This window comes from Didymella exigua (genome assembly GCF_010094145.1).
Source record: "Didymella exigua CBS 183.55 unplaced genomic scaffold M421scaffold_9, whole genome shotgun sequence".
Classification (NCBI taxonomy): Eukaryota; Fungi; Ascomycota; class Dothideomycetes; order Pleosporales; family Didymellaceae; genus Didymella; species Didymella exigua.
This window is the reverse complement of record NW_022984783.1, coordinates 383,843-405,792: the sequence shown is the minus strand read 5'-3', so window position 1 is coordinate 405,792 and position 21,950 is coordinate 383,843. Positions and strand designations below refer to the sequence as shown.

Sequence of the window (21,950 nt, the reverse complement as noted above, 5' to 3'; positions counted from 1 at the left end):
CTCTCACGACGGCGTTTTTTGGTTCCCAGTGCTTGGATGTACGATGCATGTATCACACGACGGCTCAGATCCAGGACGAAAGGCGGTCCACATCTTGCGAACATGTCCCTCATTTATCTAGACAGGATCAAAATTGAATCGCAAAAACACCGAAAATTCGAAACCAGCTACTTCACGCGCATCGACATCGAAGAGCGCTGCTTCCGAACTCGCCTGTTCTTGACCATGCACCAGGCCCGGACTCGGTGCGGGGAGGCTTGCAAATGCAACGATGTAGCAGATACTGATCGTGTTATGTATTATGGCTAACTCCAGGTTTACATCTTTTACATCTACTCGGCGACCCAGACAGCAGCCATACCCATACCCGTTCCAATGCACATACTCGTAACGCCAACACGCTGCTTGGTGCGCCTCAGCTCTGTCAGCAGCGTGCTGACCTGCCGCGCACCGGTGACACCGAGGGGGTGTCCAAACGCAATAGCGCCACCCTTGGGGTTAATCTTCTTCTGATCAAGACCCAGCTCGTTGATGCAGAAAAGACACTGGCTCGCAAACGCCTCGTTGATCTCATAGATGTCCACGTCGTCTTTGCCCAGGCCCGTCTTCTCTAGCACGACGGGGATGGCGGCCGCGGGGCCCACGCCCATGAGCAGCGGCGGCACGCCGACGATCGAGGCTTGCACGAACTTGCCGATGATGGTCTGGCCGAGGCGCTCGGCGGTGCTGCGCTTCATGAGCAGGACTGCGGCCGCGCCGTCGGAGATCTGCGACGCGTTGCCGGCGTGAATGGAGCCATCTTTAGCAAAGGCGGCGCGGATCTTGCCCAGGCTCTCCGGGGTGATGCCCGCGCGGACGCCGTCGTCTTTGGAGACGGTGATGGTCTTCTCCTCGTCGGTCTTGGGGTCGGTCCACTTGACGGTCAGCGGGGCGAGTTCCTCGTCAAACAGGCCCTGCTTCTGCGCGGCTTCGGCCTTCTGGAACGAGGCCGCGGCAAAGGCGTCCTGGTCAGCGCGCGAGATCTTCTTGTCCTTGGCCATCTGTTCGGACAGCGCACCCATGGGCACCTTGCAGTTGGCGGCCTCGGTGTGGCTCTCGACGAGCTCGCTGAGCTCGCTGACGGCGTTGGGACCGTACTGGGTCGACATGCTCTCGCTGCCGGCGCCGATGCCGATCTCGATCATGCCGCTCTTGATGGCGTTGGCGATGTCGACGCATGCCTGCAGGCCAGACGAGCACTGCCTGTTCAAGCTCTTGACGGCAGCGGTCACGGGGAAGCCGGCTGCGAGCGCAGCGGCGCGGAACTCGGTCGCACCGCCGCCAGGTGCGAGGACGGTGCCGACGGCGATGTCTTCGACGAGCGAGGGGTCGATGCCGGAGCGCTGGATGAGGGCCTTGAAGGCGCCGTGCAGCAGGTCGGCACTCTGGGTGTCTTTGAAGCCGCCCTTGCCACCCTTGGTGAAGGGTGTGCGGAGGGCGCAGGTGACGACAACCTGGGAACTATCAGCTCTGCACTCGAATGTGTGGCTTGGAGTTTCTCATGAGCGTTGAGACTTACATCATCGGCGTGCTTCTCCAGCAGACCCGCCCTGCCCTTCTTCGCAGGCGACTTCGAATCCGGGCTGCCACCGAGGTGGTTTCCAATCTGAGCAAGACGCTCCTGAGCTACTCTCCGTCAGCCTCTTTTCACGCATCCAAACTAATCACCACCACGTCATTCTCCCCGACGCATCGCGAGCAACAACGCAACGTACCTTTCTGTGGTGCCTGTGTCATTTTGGGCGTATGTGTGCAGTGTCCGAGTTTGAAGCAACAGGAAAAATGGGATTTGGAAAGGAAAGGAGGGAATGTGCGAAACGCTGGGTCTTTCTTCCCGACTGAAGTCATCTGGGCGCTGACCGAGCCGAGGCTCGCTGCATGTGGTTAGGGTGCCCCGGACTGGGCCCCACAGTGTGGCTAGTGGCTGGTTTCACATGCGGAGGACGGAGATGGGAGGCTTTCACATGCTGATGGGTGAGGGCGTGAGCGTGACGACGGTGTGGGTTGCATGCGGTTGCACACGTCAGCAAGGTGTCGTTGGTGGTAGACGTTGCAGACTCAGGCAAGCACACGCACGTGCCTCGATAGAGTTGGAGGACTCCGAGGCCTCACTTGTTTGCGTGTGTGTGTGTGTGTGTGTGTGTGTGTGTTTGTGTGTGTATATTAGATGCTCGCAGATCGATTGCTCCGTCTTGTCCTCCTGAACGCCATGCTTCCCAAAGTTGATTCAACACGGCCGCTGTCTCACCGCCGCAGTTCCTCGTCCCAGTGAGGATCCGACAGCCTGCGCTCCAACTCATCCGCAATACTGCCCCTCTGGACCTCCTCGTAGCCCGGCGGCGGTTCAGACGGCGGTTGGAACGGCTGTGGGCTCTGCAGCGGACTCGACTGCTGCGGGCTGTCCGCGGGCGGTGGGGGCGTCGCAGCAGCAGGCGCAGGAGCAGTAGCAGCAGCAGGCGCAGCAGCGTCCTGCGGCACCCTCACGTGCTGCCCGCTCTCCTCGTAGGCCGGGAGATCCTCCAAGCCGCCTACACCGGCGGCAGCAAGCGACTCGTCTCCGCCAGACTCACGCGCCACGTCGATAGTCTGGCGCAGACGCTCCCTGAGGCGCTCGAAGGTGTTGTGGAAGTCAAACGCGCCGCCCTCCTTGAACTCGATGGTGCAGTCCAGCTCAGCGTGCGCAGGCGGGATGCCGCCGCCCGTGACCGGATGGACCAGGGCCTCCCACTTGTTGGCGCCGAACCACGGCGCCGTGACGCGCGAGTCGGCGACGTTGAGGATGGGGACGGCGAAGGAGCGGAAGGTCGGCGTGGGCGTGACGGGGAGGTAGATCATCTGTGCAGGTGCGCGTTAGGACCAAGCACACGCTTGCGGGTCGGGGGATGGAGAGCATACCCGTCTGTTCGTCAGATACACGACGCCGTTCTTGCACTGCTGGCTGTACGCCTCGGCGGGCGGGAGGCGGTGGCTCGACTGCAGGCTCAGCGTCGTGCGCTGCGGTGACTGGTACAGTGTCGTTTCGCCGGGCAGCGGCGTGTATCCGCCGTCCGTGCTGATCATGACCCAGCTGCGCTTTGCGTCAGTCCTGCTCTTCGTCCGCGCCTTGCCGTCTCTCGGGTGCGCCCGCGTCTTGCTGTCTTTCCGGTTCATACTGCGTGCAGCGAGCGAGGCCCGCGGGGTGCGAGGGGCAGCAGCAATACCAAGAACACCGCCTTCTTCGCGCCGGGGGGAGTGCGGCAGCGGGCGGCCCGAAGTACTCGAGGGCGGGAAACTTACTTGACCGACATGTTGAAACGCTGAGTACGCTTCGCGCGCGCTCTTGCAGCAAGCCCGGGCGCAGCGACGTCCTTCTGCCTTGCGCCTGCGCGCGAGCCGAGCCCTCCCCCCGCGCTAACAGCAGCCGGCCCGCGCTCCGCGTCGAATCACAGAATTGACTGCGGCTCCAGCGCCATAATTATGCGAGTGCTGAGTCATCTGTCTAGCGGGGTCTTCCGTACCTAGTGGGGCGTGCGTGTCGCGGTTCTTGCAAAAAACCCATGCGCATGCTGTCGAGGCCACTGTAGGAAAAAACAGTGCATGGAAAAAGTGAAGGGTGAAACAGGACTGCATTGTGTGAGCTAGACGCGTACCTGCAGCGATTCGACCGACCAATGCTCGACTATGGAAAAACGAAAGGATGGCGGGGGTATCAAACGCCCCGGTAATGAATCGCTTAATTAACGGTCAGTAGACTCGCAAACACCAGCTGCTCCGAGATGTGCATTTCTCCCTGGGTGCAACATCGCTTTCACCTTAACGTGCAGGTAGAACCACCTCACTGGTTGTGCTCCGTGATCGTCCATCGCCTCTTGAGCCCGCTCTCGCGCTCAGTCACGCCAGAGAGCTTTGGTGAGCCCCATAGACCCTGTTGCGTCGTCGCCTGAGGCTTTGCGCCCCAGAGGCCGCCGCCACCACCAGCCGCTGCCGACGAGCTGTTCGTGCTGTTCGTGCGGTTGAGTGAGGTTGGGAGTGGGGCTACAGAGTCACCACACTCCCTTTGCTCGTTGGTCGTCATCTTGGTCAGTCCGACAGGTGCCTCAGCCGTGCTGGTTGCAGCAGGCTGGCTCACTGGGGCGGCAGATGGCTCCGACTTCTGTGCCGACTGCTGGTTCGTGAAGTTGAGCACCATGTCGGCGCCTGGACTGCATCTGCCATCGCTGCTTGCATCCAGCGCTGTCATACGGGGGCTTGACCAAAGACCTGAAGATGGCGATGAGATACCGCTGTCGTTGAGGTGGCTGTGTCGCGAGTTCGATCCTGAGCTCGCTGTCCTACGCACGCCGTTAGAGTTCCCCAGCCAGCTTCTGTACGACGCATCGAGGGGCGAGTCGCTCGGGGTGCCTGCGCCAGATGAGCTGCCAGTAAACCGTTTTCTGTAGTTCCCGGTGGTTGGACTGGCATGCACCGCTGGTGATTGAGTCGCAGATTCGGGCGCAGAGATCACCGCTGGATTGGTACTTGGCCGCAGATGATCCACAGAGGCGAGTATCTTCATCTCGTACGAATCCGACATGCCAGGATCGGCCACTGACAGGCGTCGCTCGAATACGGTCGGAGCAGAAGGCTTTCGAAGTTGATCTCGTCGTACTGCCATCGACAGTGAAGCAAGCCCGACATCGATCAAGACGGGCTGGTTTTGGATGGCACCAAGCAGAGCATTGCAGCCTGCGCCGTGGGTGACCAGTACAAGCACAAGCTCTTCTTCTTCATCCTCTGCCTTGCCGTTTAGTAGAGGCAGAGGGTTGGCGGCGAAATTCGTGGCTTTGGGTGCAGATGGCCTTGGCTCCTTGTCAGGCTGTGACGGCCGGTCCGAGAATGTGAAGCCCGGGAATGGGTCCTTGGGTGGTGTTGCTCCGTGTTCTCTGTACCATTCCATCATGCCAGTCAGTCCTCTGCGGAACCGCTTGTGCATCGTACTCCACTCGTCGCCGTATTCACCACCATCACCCCAGTTCTGTGGTGGCCGCATACTGTCCCACTGGAAGTCGACTGTGACGCACGCCTCTCGTGCATGAGCTACATAGCCTCGCGGTATGGGGTCGGAGGGAGAGACGGAGTATGACGGTGCGGGAGAGTTGTAGTTCTTCTTCGTGACGTGGCGTGTGGATGGATTGAGTGACAAGAAGTTGCCTCTCGGTCTTGAGGATTGTACAGCTCCGCCGCCGCCACTGAGACTACCAGCACGTTCTCTGGTCGGAGGCAGGTTCTGCGTAAGGCTGTTCATGGTCGCAAATGCGCCGTTGTCGACGCTGCATCGAGCCAATATTGCTGATGCCGCAGCTCCTTTGCTAGCCCCTCCCCAGCCACCTGGGAAATGGCCCTTGCTGCTGTGCGCATCTGGCTGTGCCTGTAGATTGTCGCCCCTCCGCAGCAAGTCTGCCTTTGCGCCTGCCACCATCAGTGTCGAGTTCGGCGGCGGGGTGATGTCTTCGTAGTAGTCGGGCGACAGCCATTCTCCGAGGAAGGCGTCGATGCGCAGGAGGATCTTCTCCTCGCCTTTGCGCGGCTTCGCATAGACTTCAAGGTTGGGATCGACCAGCGGGTCGAGGTACGCCGGCTGCACCGAGGGCGATCTTGTGCGCGGCGACTGGGAGCGTGCCGACCTCGCCAGCGGAGAACTGCCCAGCACGCCGCTCCTCTCCTTGGATGGCGCCGGTACTCCCAGCCTGGGCGTTGCCTCTGGCTTGTACTGCGAGATGCCTGCTGCGACTGCCGTGCTCGTCTGAACGCACCTCAGGAACGGGCTCGAGTGTATGACGATCTTGCGCTTCTTATTCCTCGGGCGAGCTGGTTGCGCCCTGGGGGCATCGAGCGCGCTGAACTCGAGATGCGCCAGATCCGCGTTCGCGCCATGCTTGGCCGCCTCAGTCTCCTCGACGTCTTGCTGGTGCAGCAGCGCCGCTATGCGTAGACCCAGTGCTTTGGCTTGTGACCAGCCGCCATACGTGAGGGGTGGATCGTAGGGCGTCGGTGAAGTGAGGTGCCATGACTTGTCTGAGGCGTCGAGACGAGCGCCGTGTCTGTGTTGTCAGCTTGAATCCTCTGGACATATACTAGGCACCCACCTAGCAATGAAGACGGCTGCAGGGCCCTTGACCATGGCTGCGCAGAAACCTCGGTCGTGGATAGCTGTGAGTTAAGCTAGTTGGAGCTATTCACGCAACGGCGCCGGGTTGCTGGGCCCTAACAATACCAAGCAACGGCTGTGGTGAAATAGACAAATCTTCCTTTCGTGAAGCTACAAGCAATGGTGCGTCGGGCGTGGAGGGGTCAAATGTGGAAGGTTGGAAAGCTGTCCCGAGATTCTTTGCGTTGCAGCTATGACACCACGGCGCTCCTTCAATCAGGCGCTTTGGGTGAGGGGTTGTAGTTCTGTTGCGCAAACCTGCGTGACTGTTTCACCCCTCAGATACCTCACAAACCGCGAATGACTCTGGACGCGTTCTTCATGCACGTGGCCCAAAAATAAGTTGCAGCGTTTGTCCGCCGCAACCGGAGAACATGTCAAGCTCTACGGTGGGGCCAACTCCAAGCAAGCTTTAGTTATGTTTATGATTAGACCCTGTTGCAGTTCAGCTACGATCATACACGTTAGTCTTGGTGGTTTCTTTATGTTCCACGAACATTTACAATGCTCGGCCTGAAACACAAACAAACAGACCAGCGGGCACGACTGTGGTCTTGGCTGCATCAAGATTCGGAGAAATACATCCCGTCAGCAATCGTTGCACCGAGAGGATCACACGTGACGCTAGGAGACCCTCAGTCCTCGATCAGCAAGCTGGCTTCGTTGGACTAATTGATTTGTTCAGATATTTTCAGGTGAAATTGTCACGCAAGCAAATCAAAGCAATTTAAGCTGTCAAATTGCTCGACATGACTGATGTCGGTAAAGGAGGAGAGGGAGAGAGAAGGTTGCATCATCTGAAGTATCCACCTTCACATGTCTCACGTGACTTGACCCTAAGAACCAGGACTGGATGCTGCGTTGGCTAGCCGGTCCTACATGTCTTCGCGAGGATCGCAGAGATATGTAAAATGCGTCCATCAGTATAGCTGGTCAGTAAGACTACACAATTTCTGCACGGATCACTCTTGCGCTGATTGTGGCATTGGGCGACCTGGTTCCGGCCCGGCATCATACTTTGTCTCTCGAACAGATACGCCAAGTACTAGGTCCACCTGCGGATATGTCTCACCGAACATCTAATTTGAAGCGGATCAGGGACTTACTCAAGGTGCAAAAATAGCTTAGGGATATCAAATCGATTGCGGAGCAACTCAATGAGCTTGTCAGCGGTCTCCAAAAGCTCTTGAACTAGGAAGAGTCGCCTGTGAGATGGCAGAAGAGGTAGATCGAGCAGGATTTCGAGATGCTGGAAAATAATGAGGCATTGCAGCAACAGGAGGACTGTTTATTTCATCCGGTTTCCTGGTCCGGCAACACTCGGTCCCATTACGAACAGGACGACATCCGAGCCGCTTTGTTGACTCGCCCTACAACTTATCAGGAAGCTCATAATGTTGTCGCGCAAGCTTTGCTGGAACAGCTTGAATCTAAGCTCCGAGGGATACGTCATTCGGTAGACTCGGTGAGCACATGAGCCGCATGGAGTCTGGTTTGGGAGACAAACACGGCGCCTAGACCAGTATAGGCAGGAGCGAAACCACAAACTACGCGAAGACCAGGATCGCGTACGAGACCCCGCAGGCGTTCGAGATAATGACCTCAATAAGGTTATGCGACAAGCTTTTCAAGATGTGCTTAAATACGCCAAGGAAGCTTCTCGTTCATCTCTATGCCCAACCTTGTCCTCAATTGTTGCTATGTTCACGAAGTCCGTGACCTCGGTAGCTCTTGCGTCGCTTGCGCTGCAAGCTAGTGCTGTGTCAAAGAAGCAATGGCATAAGCGAGCGGATCATTTGTACCTGCCAAAGGAGACCAGCGACTACAAGACCGCTTCGGCTCCGAACAATGTTACAATTCGGTACAAGAACCCTGGTATCTGCGAGACGACCCCAGGCGTAGACAGCTACTCTGGATATGTCGATCTTAGTCCAGACGTACGTGAAGGCCTCCAGAGCTGGGTAGGTAACCTCTAAAACTTATCCAGGTCCACGTCTTCTACTGGTTCTTTGAATCCCGCAACAAGCCAGCCGAAGACCCTTTTACGCTCTGGCTCAACGGAGGCCCTGGATCAGATAGTCTGATCGGTCTTTTTGAAGAGAATGGACCCTGCATGCTGAATGAAAACTTAACAACGGTCTACAACCCCTACAGCTGGAACAATGTGTCCAACATGTTGTACATCTCTCAGCCCGTCGGCACAGGTTTCAGTTATCAGAAGCAGGGCGTCGGCAGCTTCAATCCCTGGTCTGAGGATTTCCACTACAATTCGAGCGACTGGCCGGCGACTGGAAGGTACCCTCTCTTGGACCCGCTGAACACGGGCACAATCGATACTACGGATCTTGCTGCTGCCGCAGCTTTCGTGAGTCAAGATGCTTCCGAAATCCCTAGACATGACGCTGACGATGTGCAGCACGTACTGCAGGCGCTGTTGAACACCATCCCCAAATTCGACACCAAGATCGGAACGCCCAAGGAATTCAATCTCTTCACTGAGTCCTACGGTGGTCACTATGGACCGGCGTTCTTCAACTACTTCTACAACCAAAATCTGAAAATTCAGAACGGTAGTATGCCAGGCTACCCGCTCAACTTCAACTCGCTGGGCATAATCAACGGCATCATCGATGAGTCTGTTCAAGCCGAGCAATACCCCGAGTTCGCTGTCAACAAGTATGTCAAATACCTCTGCAGCCTGTAAATATTCGCTAACATTCCCAGCACCTACGGCATCAAAGCCTACAACGACACCGTCTACTCCTACGCCAAATTCGCCAACAACATGTACAACGGCTGCCTCGATCAGATCAAGATCTGCCGCGCCGCAGCCGAAGGTAACGCTAGTTACTATCATACGGATGCGCCCATCACCGAAGCCCAACTCACCCCCGGTGTGATGCAGATCTGCAACGAAGCCGCCGACATGTGCCGTGACAACGTCGAATCGCCGTACTACTACTACAGCGGCCGCGGGGTCTACGATATTAGGCATGACAGTAACGATCCCACTCCGCCGTCTTACTACCCTGACTATCTGAACCTGCCGGAGGTGCAGCAGGCGCTTGGCGTGACTCTCAACTACTCGAGTAATAACGGCATCTACTACGCGTTCCAGAACACTGGCGATTTCATCTACCCCAACTTCAGACTGGATCTTGAGCATTTGCTGGATCAGGATGTGCGTGTCAGTCTGGCGTACGGCGACGCCGACTACATCTGTAAGTCTTTACGTGCATCTCGATCAACACTGAACTCTTACTGACATTGTCAGGCAACTGGTTTGGCGGCCAAGCCATCAGTCTCGCCGTCGACTACACCCACAGCAAGAAATTCCGCGCCGCGGGCTACGAAGCCATGATGGTTGATGGCATGGAGTACGGCGAGGTGAGGCAGTACGGTAACTTCAGCTTCGCGCGGATCTACGAGTCCGGGCATGAGGTGCCTTACTACCAGCGTGAGTCATAACATACTCATCTCCTGCATGGTATCTTTTACTGACTGTGTATTTAGCTGAGGCTGCCCTGGCGTACTTCAATCGTACGCTGTACCACTACGATATCGCGACGGGTGAGAAGAAGGTCACCGCTGATTTGGAGACTTCTGGGCCAGCGAATGCGACGCACACGAACTCTTTTGTGCCGCTCACGACGAGTAATATTCCTGTGTTCCCATCGGCAATTTATCCTGCGACTACATCGGCGTACTAGAATGGATAGTACGAGAATCCATCATGGATTGTAGCCTACGGCGCAACTCTCCACACGCTTAGTTGCTATTACAAGATCGTGAGTAGCTACTTCCTTGGAGAACGGCGAGAATAGATAATTGATGAAGTCCACGGGTGACACATACCAAAATTTATCAATGCGTAATATGATACCATTAGTATTCGACATCTGCGTATTTCAAAGTTGCACTGGAGCGAGTATGGCAAGATAAGACAGTTTGGAGGTGCACTCGACTTGGCAACAAAGAGTATACACACATCATCCCATTCGGTCTGGTAAGCAGTGCTCTGTGCATGCTCGAGACTCTTCAGAAAGTGTATTGTCATGTAAAACATTTGTCACAGTGGAGTCTTACCTTCACGGCCATTCCATCGCACTCGATATATTTGGATCCACTGTCTCGATCCCCCGTGTAGGACAGGACCGCATAGCGAGGTAGAGGTTCCACTTTATATGTCAGCAGTCTGCACCAGATCAGTCTTCATTGTCGCCGCGCATTCAGGAAGAGTTGTACAATATTGATAACTTCTGCAGCGCACTCCCGACGATGCTGACGCTGCAGCTGCAGCTGCGGATGCCGCACAGCAACCTGCACAACGCAAGCTTATAAGCCCGCCTAGATACGCTGAGCCTGTGAATTTAAGGCCAAGAAAATTCTCAGGTCATACGGGCGCGCAAATCGAAGAACGTCTGATCAAAAGCGTATGAAGATGACCATAGAAGGTGGATGCATTGAGCTGGAACTGCGAGACGTCGAGCATCGACGAAAAGGACTGCCCAAACAACGATCAACGCGTACGTTCACACTGTCCAGTGAGAAATCTAGAATATAATGTATAATACAGTTCATTTGCTTATCGATAAAAACGGCCTCATGGTCTAGTGGTATGATTCCTGCTTTGGGTTCACTCTCAAGTCTGCAGGAGGCCCCGCGTTCGAATCGCGGTGGGGCCCGTTTGTTTTTGCACTCTTGATGCACTTTTGCTCTTGTGGATGGTGGTGGAGCACGTTGGCCGCAGCAAGGGATGACTGCTTTAGCAATAACCTTAATTGAGCGCGAGAGTAAGGAAGGCAGTATCTTCAATAGGCACGAAAGCATTACCAGCGGCACCTGAGCATAACGCGTAAGCTGAGCCTTCTGATTGCGACTTGTCGAACTGCGGTTCTTCACTGTGCGCCTTCCCATATCTTAGTGCGTGGATAACGTGCATGTGCGTTTCGTGCGACTTCGTAGCATTGCTTTCCTGCAAGAGCGGGTAGCAACCCTTGACCCTCCTGAAGAGAGCGCTGCTGTGAATATCGGTGCGGAAGGAGGTGGAAGGAAGTGCCAGGTAACAGGAAATTAACAGTGCAGTGATTAAGATTGCTACGAATGCTTCACGCGCCCACCCTGTAACTCAAGAAATTGTATGTAGTATATATACAAGGCACGCGCTTTAGCTCTTGGACAGCAGCTGCAGCAGCCAACAAAAGGAGAGTCGCCGTCTCGGTCGTCATGTTCGTGGGAAGTCGTGAGTATGCAGCCAGATTGAGACCGCGAAAGAGGAGTGTCGAAAGGAGGGCGAAGAGCTACTCCAAAAAATGTAAAGCCGGATCCAAACCTGCGCCAGAATAATATGAGAAATCCAACTGTCACCACATCCAACTCTTGTTTCAGATCCAGTCGTCGTCCTTCTTGCCACCAACAGGCCCGCCAATATCAATTTCTCGGTCAAACGCCAATCCAAGGTCGAGTTTGGGCACATCAATCTGCGGCGCTGGCTCGGCTTTCTTCTTTGGGCTCAATTTCACTGGACTCGTGCTGCCATTGTTCTTGTCGCTGCCCATCCTGACAGGCTTGACATCCCAGTCGTCCTCCAGCGCTGCGCCGATCCACACTTTGATGCTGTCGTGCACCGCTCCGTAGTATTTAGGGTTACAGGCACGTAGGTGAGCCATCAACTTCTCGAACCCAGAGATGCGGAGGTCTTCGCGAAGTTCGTTGCGTGCATCACGTGTTGGCAGCGAGGCTAGCAGTCCGTTGAGGAGGTCGATGTGCGTCGCTAGGTAGTTTGTTGCGTCCCACTCGACTCCACCGACATAAGGAGCGGCAGGGACAATGGCGCGAGGCCCAGGGAAGTGAGCCCTCGCATAACTCGTAGGTTCAGAGGGCGCGGGTGGAATGGGAATGACTTGGAGGTGGTGAATGAAAATCCAGAACACTTCTTTTGTGACGTTTGTCATCTCTTTACACCATACCTGGTATGGACGAGATGTGTGCATCTGCAGGATGAAAGGAACAGTCGAAGACTCCTTCTCTTTTACGGGATCGCGAAGGTATCCAAGGAGTTCGGCCGCACGAGTGGAAAGCTCTGGTTCAGGGGCCTGATCGATATGTGCGAAGATGATTTGTATGATAAGCTCACGAGTGGTGAACTCACTAGGTCCTTTGTGCTCTTCATCGAAGAGCATACCAAGAAGTGCTGGGTAGAGCGTAGGAGAAATGCTGGCGAGTTGCTTGAGGGCACTGTCTGTTGTGCAGAGCCCCTTCAAGCAGCGCAGTAGCTCGTGTAGGAGCGTGTCCTCGTGATCTTCGCGCCACTCAATTTCCATGATTCGGTGGAGCAGAGCCACAAGCTCCAGCATGCCACCATCTTGGATGAATGTGTTGACCCATTCGACCGTCTCATTTCTCAGCAAGAGTCGCAGCTTGTGCAGCTTTCCTACTTCGACGTCCTGAGGCTTAGGATTCTTCTTCAAATAGTTGATGAACTCAGTAGATTTGACTGTCTTCGAGCTGTTCGAGACTGATCTATTCGACGCTGCATCTGAGGATAGTGATCTGGACGATGGCGACTTGGGTATTGGACTGGGCTTAGCTGCTGTCCCTAGTTCCGTAGCTCTCGACTTCTTTGTTGGAGAGTTGCTCCTGAAGGTGAACGATTTACTTGTTGGACGCTCGCGTTTGGTACCGTCAGCTCTACTCTGCATTGTCAGGTTCTCCTCCTGTGCAGAATCGTTCCTTGACTTGGTGGATTTTGTAGGCTGCAGTTTGGAAATGCCTTTGCCGTCAGTCTCTCCAATTGACGGAATGGATGCTGTGGATAATCGTGGTGTATCAAGTTTGTGTGTGCGGACAAAGTCGGCTTTGACTTCAATCTTGAGTGTTCGCATTGCGGCGCGCTGGTGGGTAGGAATATTTCGCGATTCCTGAAGCTGTTAGATACTGATACATTTCACGCTGTCTTTCTACTTACCAAGACTTCCTCGAACTCCGCATCCACGACCTTTGGATCGAGCTCCTTGGCGGGTGGCAGCGGAGCGTCTGTCTGCTTCGCCCTACCGTTGAAGGCAGCAACTGCAGCCATAACCCTGTTTTGTTTCTTTGTCGGACTAGGTGGTGGATCCAGAGCTCCAGCTGCCACGGGCTGTCTGCCAATGTCTGTGCTAGCACGATTGAGCGTGGGTCTGCTAGGCTTGCTCTTCGACGGCGAGCTGTCTCTTGTCCTCTCCCCATTCCCCTGTGCATTCGTCAAAGGAGCTCGATCAGTACTCTTCTTGCGCGAGAATGTGCCAAGCAATGATGTTGTGGACTTTGGCACGTGCATGGACTTTGGTCGCTCTTTGGGCGCAGGCCGCTGCGGCAAAGATGGCTGGCCGACCTCGAAGAAGTCGCGCTGCTTCGATGGGGAGTAGTTGTGTGGAGTGTACAGGTCGATCTCGTCCTCGAGGCTACGGCGCTGGTCGTTGAGCGGAACCTTGCTCGTAGTTGTGACGTCTTGGAGAGGCTGCGAGCTGAACTGTGCCCAAATGGGTGTTGGGGGTGGTTCAGACGCCAAGGCTGCAGAGAGGATGGGCGCCGTGTTCTCCTTGTCTTTGCTGGGCGACCGTGCAATCTTCCTGGACTTGCTCTTTCCAAACATAGACGTCAGATTGGTCGATGACTTGGTCTTCTTGAACTTGTCGAGCGGCTCTTCCTCGTCCTGCAATCGTCTGAGGTCGGTCGACTGCTGGTCTTTCGCCTTGTCTTTGCCCAGAGACCGCAGCGACACGGTGCTGAGGGTCTTCTTGTGCAGGCCCTTCCGTGGGCTCGAGCTGCGAGAGTCGTGCGATTGTTTGCGGGGCGACGGCGGGAGGAAGGGGAGGTTCTCGACCTGGTTGTTGGCGGTTCGCTGCTGGCTGTGGGGGTGGTCTGGCGGCAGCAGCGGCGCGTTCATAGTCGCAGATGGCGTAGGAATGTATGGGGCAGTCGAGGGCGCAGCCTTCAACGCAGTGGCATCAGATGGCGAGCGCTTGTGCTGGCTGATGATCGACTTGAGCACAGAGGCTGACTTGTGGCGGCGATGCCCTGCGGCGGGGCCAGGCGCAGGCGCTGCCATTGCGAGGGCAGCGACGACGGGATGGGAAGTGCAGGTGCGATGGTGGACGCGGTGACGGGCAGCACGGCAATCTGTACGTGTGCAGGCTACAGCAGGGACATGTCTGGCATATTTGGCAGAGCAGATGGGGTTGTCTGCTCCAGATGGTTCGTGCCTACGTCAAGATGGTAAACAAAGCGCCGTTGCCCGGGAACGGCGCTAGCGGGGACGCGCGCTTGGACGTGGCACACCGCAATTCGACTTTCTCACCCAGTCGTTCTGCGATTTGTTCCAAGTATCGTTCCTTTTAGCCACGGCATCTCGACGTTGTGGACCGTTCTTGCTCATTCGCGGCAAGCGCTGCCGAGCTGCTGTGCAATTGCTTCGACACGCTCGATCAGGTGGACAAATACAGCGCGAGCAGCCACTCAGAGGCCTGAGCTAGTTGTCCGTGCTGATTCGATAGACGATGTTTGAAGGGGAGATGCCGTGTCTCGTGGTGTATCCATGTACTTGTCTTCTAGGTAAGTATTGTGGCGTTCATAACATGCATGATCGCTCGTGGGGAAAGGACCGACCTGACAATCCTTGAGAACCCCCCATAGTGATCTGAACCATGGCCAAATCTCAAAACGGCAATATCGATATCATTCAATGTGTTTTGCAAGATCCTGTGCCTTGAACGGCTTCACAATGTCGCCCTCCTCAACCAATCATGGCCTGATGGGCCAATTGCCTCCTCCTTCCATAACCCCCATAAATCCATCCCATCGCGTCCGCCATATCGTTGTAATACGGAGTCCAATCTTCAAATCATCAGCTTCAGTCCTCACATATGTAAGCAGAACATACCTTCTCTCACAAAACCGCCTTTCTGCTTCTTAAGCTCGGCCCAACTCTTCTTCTCCTGCAACCCCAACTGCACGACCCTCGCCTTCTTGGCCCTCATCGCCACAATCCTAACCTCACCCTTGAGACTCTGTTCCGGCGTAGCCAGCCGCCAATTCTGAACAATCTGATGTCCCGGCCTCGCAGACCATTCGTGCATTTTCCTTCCATCCTCCGTCCTCTCCTCGTCTCTAGCCTGGTCTTGCTTGAGCGGCACAATCCACATCTTGACTTCTGCCTCAGAAGCTGCACCATCGCGTTCTCTGAGCAGGGCATCCCAGTTCTTAGGTTGCTGCTGCCGCTTCTGTCTGTGATCGTAGCCCGACGCGATGAAATCCGTGCAAGGCGTGATGTACGTCAGCCGCCTCCACGCATCACTCTTGAGCAGCGCTTCGATATCCAGATACGTTGTTACGTCGCGCCAGCCGTCTCCTTGTCCCGTGCCGTGCCAGCAGTCGTAGACTTCTAGCTCATCGAGACAAAGGCCTGGGAAGAAAGATAGGGCATTGGCGAAGTAGTATATGGGATAGTATTCCGGTTTGTCGTCTGCATAGAGCGGGAATGGGAAGGCGCAGACGCGGATGTGACGCAGGCGGGTTATGATACTTTGGTCGACGGAGAGCAATGTTTTAAGGAGGTCCTCAGTACCGCGGAAGTGGAGGGTGCAATTGAGTGGGAGGTAACGCCAGGCCTCGGCGTGTATTTGACGACATGTGAGTAGCAAGCTGCGCGGCGAGGAGGGAGGCTCAACGGCCGCTTTGCTGGCTCCTCTGTGGCCGTGGATGATTGTGTAAGAGCTAAAAAGAAAGCCGTATATCAACTCCCGCAGCTCTACTGGAATTGTCAGAAGGTTTGGTGTGGCCATGTCGTAAAGATGTATGGGTCAGATCGATGCGGGTAAGATGAGATCCTTGTCTTATGCACGAGGTGGGACACTCTACGGTGGCCGCGGACGCCTATGGCCAATTCTGAAGATCTTTGTAGAAGGGTGGCACCGAGATCAGTAGTAAGTCCTCAAGATTGAAACATCTGACAGAAACGCTCTCCAGCTTGACATGAGGGATTGAGAGGATCACGCGCCGTCATTATGGCGTGCCAGAGCATCACGGCGCGCAAGGACTAGTTCGTCATTAGTATGACGCTTGGTAGTTTGCCGGGGTACCAATCGAGGTCTGCCCTGCTCGTAGCGCGAATAACGGGATTGGTTCACCAGCGGTGTAACAACGCAACCGTCTGGAGAAGATAAGGACCTTGCTGCCGCGGGCGCGTGTCATCTGCCCTTAAATTCCCGTACGAGCCACGGTAGTCTCCAGCAGCTGCATATTAGGGTCACATTTGTACCATGATCTCGATTTTGGTGCGCATTTTGATTTGCCAAAAGTTGCATTCACTATGAATAAGCACGCTCGCTCCGGGGGTATCATCGATGCATCTTGATCGCTGCACTCCAGCTGCCTCGCGAGGCGATTCTAGTCTTACTTCGACCGCCCACGGCTTTTCTGTTGTTGTGCTGCCGCCTCCTCGATCTTCTTCTGTTGCCATTGCCATTCGACCAGCACCGGTAGGAACTGCCACAAGTCGAACTCTGGCCACAGACACTTCAGGAACACGATCGAAGTGTTTTCGTGACACTGCCATAGCATAAAGTCGCTCAACCGCTCCACACCGGACGTACGCACTAGCAAGTCAAGCGGTGGGGCATCCGCTGTCATCATGTTGTCCGTTAGGGTTTGATGGGTGATCGCCTCAGAATCCAGGAATTGGTGGTTGTGCAGATCATCCTTCTCTGATGGGTTGATCGCTGTCGAACTCGACGAGGAATTTTCGTCATCGTGTTTGTCCTCTTTCGATGGGGAGGACGACCGTGATTCGCGCTGCTCATCCCCTCCCTCGGCATCCTCCTTGAGGGACTGCTTGCGAATTTGCTGCGTGATACCTGATTCCGAGAACGTGCGCTTCGAAGGACTTTGCAGGTTGTGGATGGGCGTGCTGTAGGTCTCGACAGTCTTCATGACTGCAGTCGTGATCTCGTGTCGCGATGTGTACGGGAAGCAGATGTTGAGGATGGCCCTGCTCATGTTAAGACGCTGTCTAGTAGCCAGGATTCCAGTAAAACTCACTTCTTATTGTGCGCGGTCAGCGAGACTGCTCTGTCGACGGCCTTCAACACATCGGGCTTGATCAGCTCTCGCTGGCCCAGCACCCTGACGGATGCTCCATATCGGTCGAGAAGTGCACCGTGCTCAGACAGCTGCTCGAGCTTGACCTTGGCCATGGACATCAGAGCGTCTACTTCGTGTTTCGAGCGCTTGAAGTTTTCGATACTGAAGGCGTAGATAGTAACAACCTTTACACCGGTCTTGTAGCAGACCTCTAATATCTGCGAATGGATTAATTCGCTGCACGAGACTCCCTTCTGCTACAACGTACCCTCGCCAAGGACTCGAAGCCCAGGTTGTGCCCTTCTACAGTCTCAATATGGTGGTTTCGCGCGAATCGCCTGTTTCCGTCCATCACGAATGCAACATGCTGCGGGATCGGGCCCTGCTTCAGGGAGCCGATGAGGATCTCTCGCAGTTGCCGTATTGTCCACGCGACCGGTGGCGAGGCGGCGAACCACTTGTGTATGCGAGAGTCGTGTATAGAGCTCATGGTGGAAATTGTTAAGCTCGGAATGTACTCGGTCTAGGAAATGCGTAGGAACGGTGCAATTGCAGAAACAGCTGGTCGAGAAGGAGAAGACGGTATAGTACGTGGGGCGGTATGCGGTGGAATTGGACTGCTAGGAAATCACGGAATGGGTGACATGCTGTGTAAGAAGACCGAGTCTCGTAAGATGCTACGTAAACCAAGGACAGAAAGTTGAGGCGCAGACTCCAGGGCTGACGCAGTGTCCAAGACCTCGGAAGGATTAGCGTAGACTTTTCTTGGCAGCCGCGGCCAAACTCTGCCGTCACACCCGCCGTTCTTCCTTCGCCTACAACGCAGCCTCTTCGCCGGAGCTGGTCTCTCCCCAGACTTCCTGCCACGAAACCACTTCGCCCAGCACCAGCACAGCCATGGGCGACGAGGCGAAGAAGGATGTTGTGCAGCTGGCTGATCAGCTTGCCGAGGGTTTCTCGGTGTTGAGCGGAGAGTACCAGGCGCTCTTCGAGCAGCAGAAGCAGCTGGAGAGCAAGTTGTCCTGGGCTAAACAGCAGGTAAGCCACAAACGATTTTTTGCTTGCGCACCCACCTCTCCTATGATGATACACTTAGCTCTAGACCTGCAGCCCCAGGGCTTTGACAGACAACAACCACATGTTATCCTGACTCTTCTCTATATCACACCACTTGTCACACCACAAAATGGGGTGCACACGCTGACAAGCAGCAGTACCTTGACCTTCTGAAGCGCTTCACGCCGAGTACACTGTCGCAGGATCACATTGCGTTCCTCCAGGACCTCGAGCGCGTTGCCGAAGAGCAGCCTTGGGCGCGGCTGAACGTGGTGGATCTGTTGGCTCAGGGCGATGATGTGGAGCGAAAGAGCCGGGCTGTAGTTATTAGACAGGCTGAGGTCGCTGCGGCTGCCCTGCGTGCTCCCACCGAGGATGCTGGTGTCAGAATCTGGAGCGGCCCTCAAGCGGACCCACAAACAATGTCATCGAATATCCAAACGAGCAGTGTATCATCGCCCATGGAGAAAGACTTCACCGCACCTGGCACGCCCAGTAAGCTTGGGTGCCCGTTTGCTGCGGGAGCAGGGAGAGGCAGCTCGCTGGCTACCCCGCGCAGCTCCACTTCGAGGATGAGCTCGCGAGGCCGACGATCGAAACGGCCGTCGTTCTGCGACCCCATTCGCGCTGAGATATGTGGCAATATGCCAGCCGCGCCCTCGCCCTCTGCCTCCGTCGAGGGCTCTGCTGCAGTATGCCCGATTCGATTCCTTGACCAGCACGATCCTGAAGAGGTCGCGAAGTACTTCGAAAAGCACAAGCATGAGCTGCCGCGGAGCCACGAAGTATGCATCACTCGCTTCCAGAGCAACCAAGAGAGCATCGACCAGCTGGACCGCAAGTATGGCAACCTGGTCAACATGATACAAGGACTGGGTCAGAAGCACCAAGCTTGGTTGCCAGAAGAGCCGGAGGACGCAGTCGAGGAAGATGCGGAACATGAGGCAGATCCTGACTTGAAAGCAGACGCGAAGGTGACAAAGTGGGCCAGGGCTGTCTCGGAGAGCTTGCAAGGCGTGGCATCGCCGCCAGAGGACATAGCACCCGAGCCAGCTGCAGATGAGGACAGGACCAGTCACTTCGACCGCCCGCTCAAGGACGTGCGACTGGGCGAGTCACCGAGCCGTCCATGGGGCATCAATGTGCCAGCCAAGTACACGAACGCTCAGAGCTCATCATCGGTTGGATCGGCCGCGACGGCCTCGCCGCCAGTACCTCTCGAGACGGACCGCGAGATTGGGCAGACGCCTCAGAAGCCTGCTGGCAAGTGTCCGTTCGACCACGAAGTGCTCGCGAGAATGAAGACAGGAGGGCCGCTCCAAGCGGTTCCCACGATGCGCACGATGCCGACGATGCCGACGGTGGCGACGGCTCCCACACAGCCAGGACTCAGCACCTCCCAATCGCCGAGCCCGAAGGCCGAGCCTACCGTCAAGCCTGAGCCTGAGGCTGTGCCGCAGTCTCGGCGGCCACGGTCCAAGGAGCGAGAGGCGGCTAGAGTGATTCCTCAGATGGTTTTCAACGGTCCTGTCTTTCTTGGATACCCCCCAGAGCAGCTGGCGATGATACTGCAGAACAGCAATCTTGGAAGCGCGTTCCGTGGAGGCTAGGAGGAGTGTGGATATTTGTTTGCAATCGAGCAGTCTGTATATTCTCTTTAATTGCGGGCGTCTTTGGTGCCGTCTTGAGCGATTGATGTTTTGCAAGCCTCTAAATATTTTCTTTTTCTTCAATCTCGGGCGGCTTTCCTTCACGCAGGCATGGAGTTTCGGCGTTGCGCATCTTCCTTTATCCAGCAGAGTATTCGCTTTCGAGTAGATAGTGCGAAGTAGAAGAGAGTCGCATACCACCCATCACCCATCAACCATCAATCATAAATCAATCGGTCACGATCCACTTATGTCTCACTTCTTCTGCAAGTCGGCCATCCAGGTCCGCACCCCCTTGGCGCTGTCATGGGCCGCGCGAAAGACTGCATGGTCAGCATGCATCCGCACTGTGGAAGGAGATTTGGGGGGATTTGGGAGAGACTCACGCTGCCGCTCGTTCTCGTCGAGGCCTCTCATGAACTCTGCTCCGTCGCCAAGGGCGCCGCGTGGGTTGTGGGCTTGGTCTGCGATGATGGCGGCGCGAGACTTGTACGTCTGCGTATCGTCAGTGAGGCTGATTCCCCATCAGAGAATGCAAGACAACGCACGTCAGAAAGCACATGGACCATATCATCCTCATCAAACAGCTCCAGGATGCGCGCGCCCAGGTCGTAAAAGTGCGGCGCCAGCGCGCGCAAATCAACCGTCCGCGCATCTGCCCTCAGCGCGTTCAGCACCCGTGGCGACAGCGCCGCTGGCGCGTCCAAAGTCACCAGCGACTGCGTGTTCAGGCTCTGGCTCAGCGCCAGCATCTCGCCCAGCCACAGGGGCAGCTCGATCTTGGACCCGCGCGCCATGGCGCCTGGGTTGCCCTCGAGGTAGCCCAGCCCCGGCACGGTGAGCTCGAATGTGCAGGGCACCTTTTGGGCGTCTGTGAGGATTGCGTCGATGTCATAGTAGGACATTTTGGTGCTGGGGGGGTTAGTGGACTTGGATGGTGGTGCTGTAAGGAATTCATTGGAGAGAGGGGTGTGAGGTGGTGTTTTATGTGTGTTGAGGGTCTGGTGACAGAAAGGTCCACCAGGAGTAGAAGGCACGAGGCAAGGAACAGTGATGGATTGGCCGTGCTTGGGGTACAGACAGCTGTTCTGCTCATGGACATGGCAAGAGAGGTTTTCAGATGCTGGTGCGCCAGATGGAATGCTATGCAGCAACCGCGTGTCGTGCAACGAACGAATGTGCACACGGACAGATTGGTAGAGCGAGACTTGGGAATGAGACTTGGAAACGAGACTTGGAAACGAGACTTGGGAACGAGACTTGGGAACGAGACTTGACAAGAATACAGGAGAATGGTTAGCTTACTGTTGTTGCCCCTTGAGCTATGCCCCAGCTGTGCACGTTCCCTTGACGGTCCCTCGACGCTGACGGCTGGATTGTTTGCTGCAGCCTCGCGTCGCTGTAATTGTCGACGCGCGTGGCGCTAACCGATACGGGCGTAGTCTCGTTGTCCTCGCCGCCACAGCTCCAGTGCGGTCCCCGGTCAGCACGGCGAAGCGAGCCGCAGCTCGGGATTGCAGCAACGAGGCGGCTACCTACTGCTACGTACATACATGGACTTGCCCACGGGTGCTGCTCCGGGACCCATTGATATATTCACTCTCTGCCAGCGGCCTCTGCCTTGTTGGAGCAGACGTCCTCGCACGCAGACACGGCAGAACACGGTACGTCATGGCGGCCAGCTCGCGCGGGCGCTGGTCTGGTGTCGTGTGTACACTCGATTACGCGCGCCGTGGTTCGCCTGCAGCTTGCTGAGCGGCATCGCTGACAGTGACGGCGACAGCAGCACTCGCGCTCTCCCTCTTACGCATTGAACGCCGCCGCCCATTGACGACCGCCGCCGCCCGTTGACGACAGTCGCTCGTCGCCCGCCTCCCGTGCGCCGTCAGCTCAACGCCGCCCTCGCCCACCACGGCCAGCAC

At 56.1% G+C, this 21,950-nt stretch overlaps 9 protein-coding genes and 1 non-coding gene across 10 annotated transcripts in view; 4 read left to right on the top strand and 6 right to left on the bottom strand.

The window, feature by feature from the left end:
- Positions 1-332: 332 nt before the first annotated feature.
- M421DRAFT_100004 (3-ketoacyl-CoA thiolase B) lies at positions 333-1,776 on the bottom strand (the record flags this gene model as incomplete). Its single annotated transcript, XM_033586471.1, has 3 exons — positions 333-1,493; positions 1,559-1,665; positions 1,755-1,776. 3 exons carry the CDS (start codon positions 1,774-1,776, stop codon positions 333-335), a joined length of 1,290 nt encoding a protein of 429 aa, XP_033450281.1.
- A 309-nt stretch (positions 1,777-2,085) lies between these two features.
- Positions 2,086-3,544, bottom strand: M421DRAFT_383306 (uncharacterized protein). The gene is made up of 3 exons (XM_033589881.1): positions 3,316-3,544; positions 2,935-3,106; positions 2,086-2,874 (listed from the first exon to the last, which is right to left on the bottom strand). The coding sequence occupies exons 1-3, from the start codon at positions 3,324-3,326 to the stop codon at positions 2,284-2,286; spliced, it is 774 nt and encodes a 257-aa protein (XP_033450280.1). The 5' UTR covers positions 3,327-3,544; the 3' UTR covers positions 2,086-2,283.
- Positions 3,545-3,622: 78 nt separating this feature from the next.
- M421DRAFT_419062 (uncharacterized protein) lies at positions 3,623-6,548 on the bottom strand. The gene is made up of 2 exons (XM_033591996.1): positions 6,144-6,548; positions 3,623-6,098 (listed from the first exon to the last, which is right to left on the bottom strand). The coding sequence occupies exons 1-2, from the start codon at positions 6,176-6,178 to the stop codon at positions 3,854-3,856; spliced, it is 2,280 nt and encodes a 759-aa protein (XP_033450279.1). The 5' UTR covers positions 6,179-6,548; the 3' UTR covers positions 3,623-3,853.
- A 1,316-nt stretch (positions 6,549-7,864) lies between these two features.
- M421DRAFT_419061 (carboxypeptidase S1) lies at positions 7,865-10,403 on the top strand. The gene is made up of 6 exons (XM_033591995.1): positions 7,865-8,142; positions 8,193-8,570; positions 8,622-8,881; positions 8,930-9,426; positions 9,480-9,662; positions 9,719-10,403. Exons 1-6 carry the CDS (start codon positions 7,906-7,908, stop codon positions 9,913-9,915), a joined length of 1,752 nt encoding a protein of 583 aa, XP_033450278.1. The 5' UTR covers positions 7,865-7,905; the 3' UTR covers positions 9,916-10,403.
- A 401-nt stretch (positions 10,404-10,804) lies between these two features.
- Positions 10,805-10,890, top strand: M421DRAFT_t49. The gene has a single exon. It is a non-coding gene; the product is annotated as a tRNA-Pro (tRNA).
- Positions 10,891-11,278: 388 nt separating this feature from the next.
- M421DRAFT_419059 (uncharacterized protein) lies at positions 11,279-14,415 on the bottom strand. Its single transcript, XM_033591994.1, has 2 exons — positions 13,173-14,415; positions 11,279-13,125 (listed from the first exon to the last, which is right to left on the bottom strand). Exons 1-2 carry the CDS (start codon positions 14,292-14,294, stop codon positions 11,590-11,592), a joined length of 2,658 nt encoding a protein of 885 aa, XP_033450277.1. The 5' UTR covers positions 14,295-14,415; the 3' UTR covers positions 11,279-11,589.
- Positions 14,416-14,873: 458 nt separating this feature from the next.
- M421DRAFT_419058 (uncharacterized protein) lies at positions 14,874-16,229 on the bottom strand. Its single transcript, XM_033591993.1, has 2 exons — positions 15,126-16,229; positions 14,874-15,079 (listed from the first exon to the last, which is right to left on the bottom strand). The coding sequence occupies exons 1-2, from the start codon at positions 16,024-16,026 to the stop codon at positions 14,979-14,981; spliced, it is 1,002 nt and encodes a 333-aa protein (XP_033450276.1). The 5' UTR covers positions 16,027-16,229; the 3' UTR covers positions 14,874-14,978.
- A 283-nt stretch (positions 16,230-16,512) lies between these two features.
- Positions 16,513-18,034, bottom strand: M421DRAFT_419057 (Undecaprenyl diphosphate synthase). The gene is made up of 3 exons (XM_033591992.1): positions 17,592-18,034; positions 17,282-17,541; positions 16,513-17,231 (listed from the first exon to the last, which is right to left on the bottom strand). Exons 1-3 carry the CDS (start codon positions 17,811-17,813, stop codon positions 16,637-16,639), a joined length of 1,077 nt encoding a protein of 358 aa, XP_033450275.1. The 5' UTR covers positions 17,814-18,034; the 3' UTR covers positions 16,513-16,636.
- Positions 18,035-18,220: 186 nt separating this feature from the next.
- On the top strand, positions 18,221-19,989 carry M421DRAFT_59610 (uncharacterized protein; the record flags this gene model as incomplete). The annotated part of the gene is made up of 3 exons (XM_033595697.1): positions 18,221-18,361; positions 18,535-19,809; positions 19,870-19,989. 3 exons carry the CDS (start codon positions 18,221-18,223, stop codon positions 19,987-19,989), a joined length of 1,536 nt encoding a protein of 511 aa, XP_033450274.1.
- Positions 19,990-20,588: 599 nt separating this feature from the next.
- The window catches only part of M421DRAFT_99988 (uncharacterized protein), a gene marked incomplete at both ends in the record, with an annotated part of 7,451 nt that continues 6,089 nt past the window's right edge, over positions 20,589-21,950 (top strand). The window contains one exon of the mRNA XM_033598825.1: positions 20,589-20,973. Coding sequence (XP_033450273.1) covers positions 20,589-20,973 — 385 coding nt within the window. The remainder of the gene's footprint in view (positions 20,974-21,950) is intronic.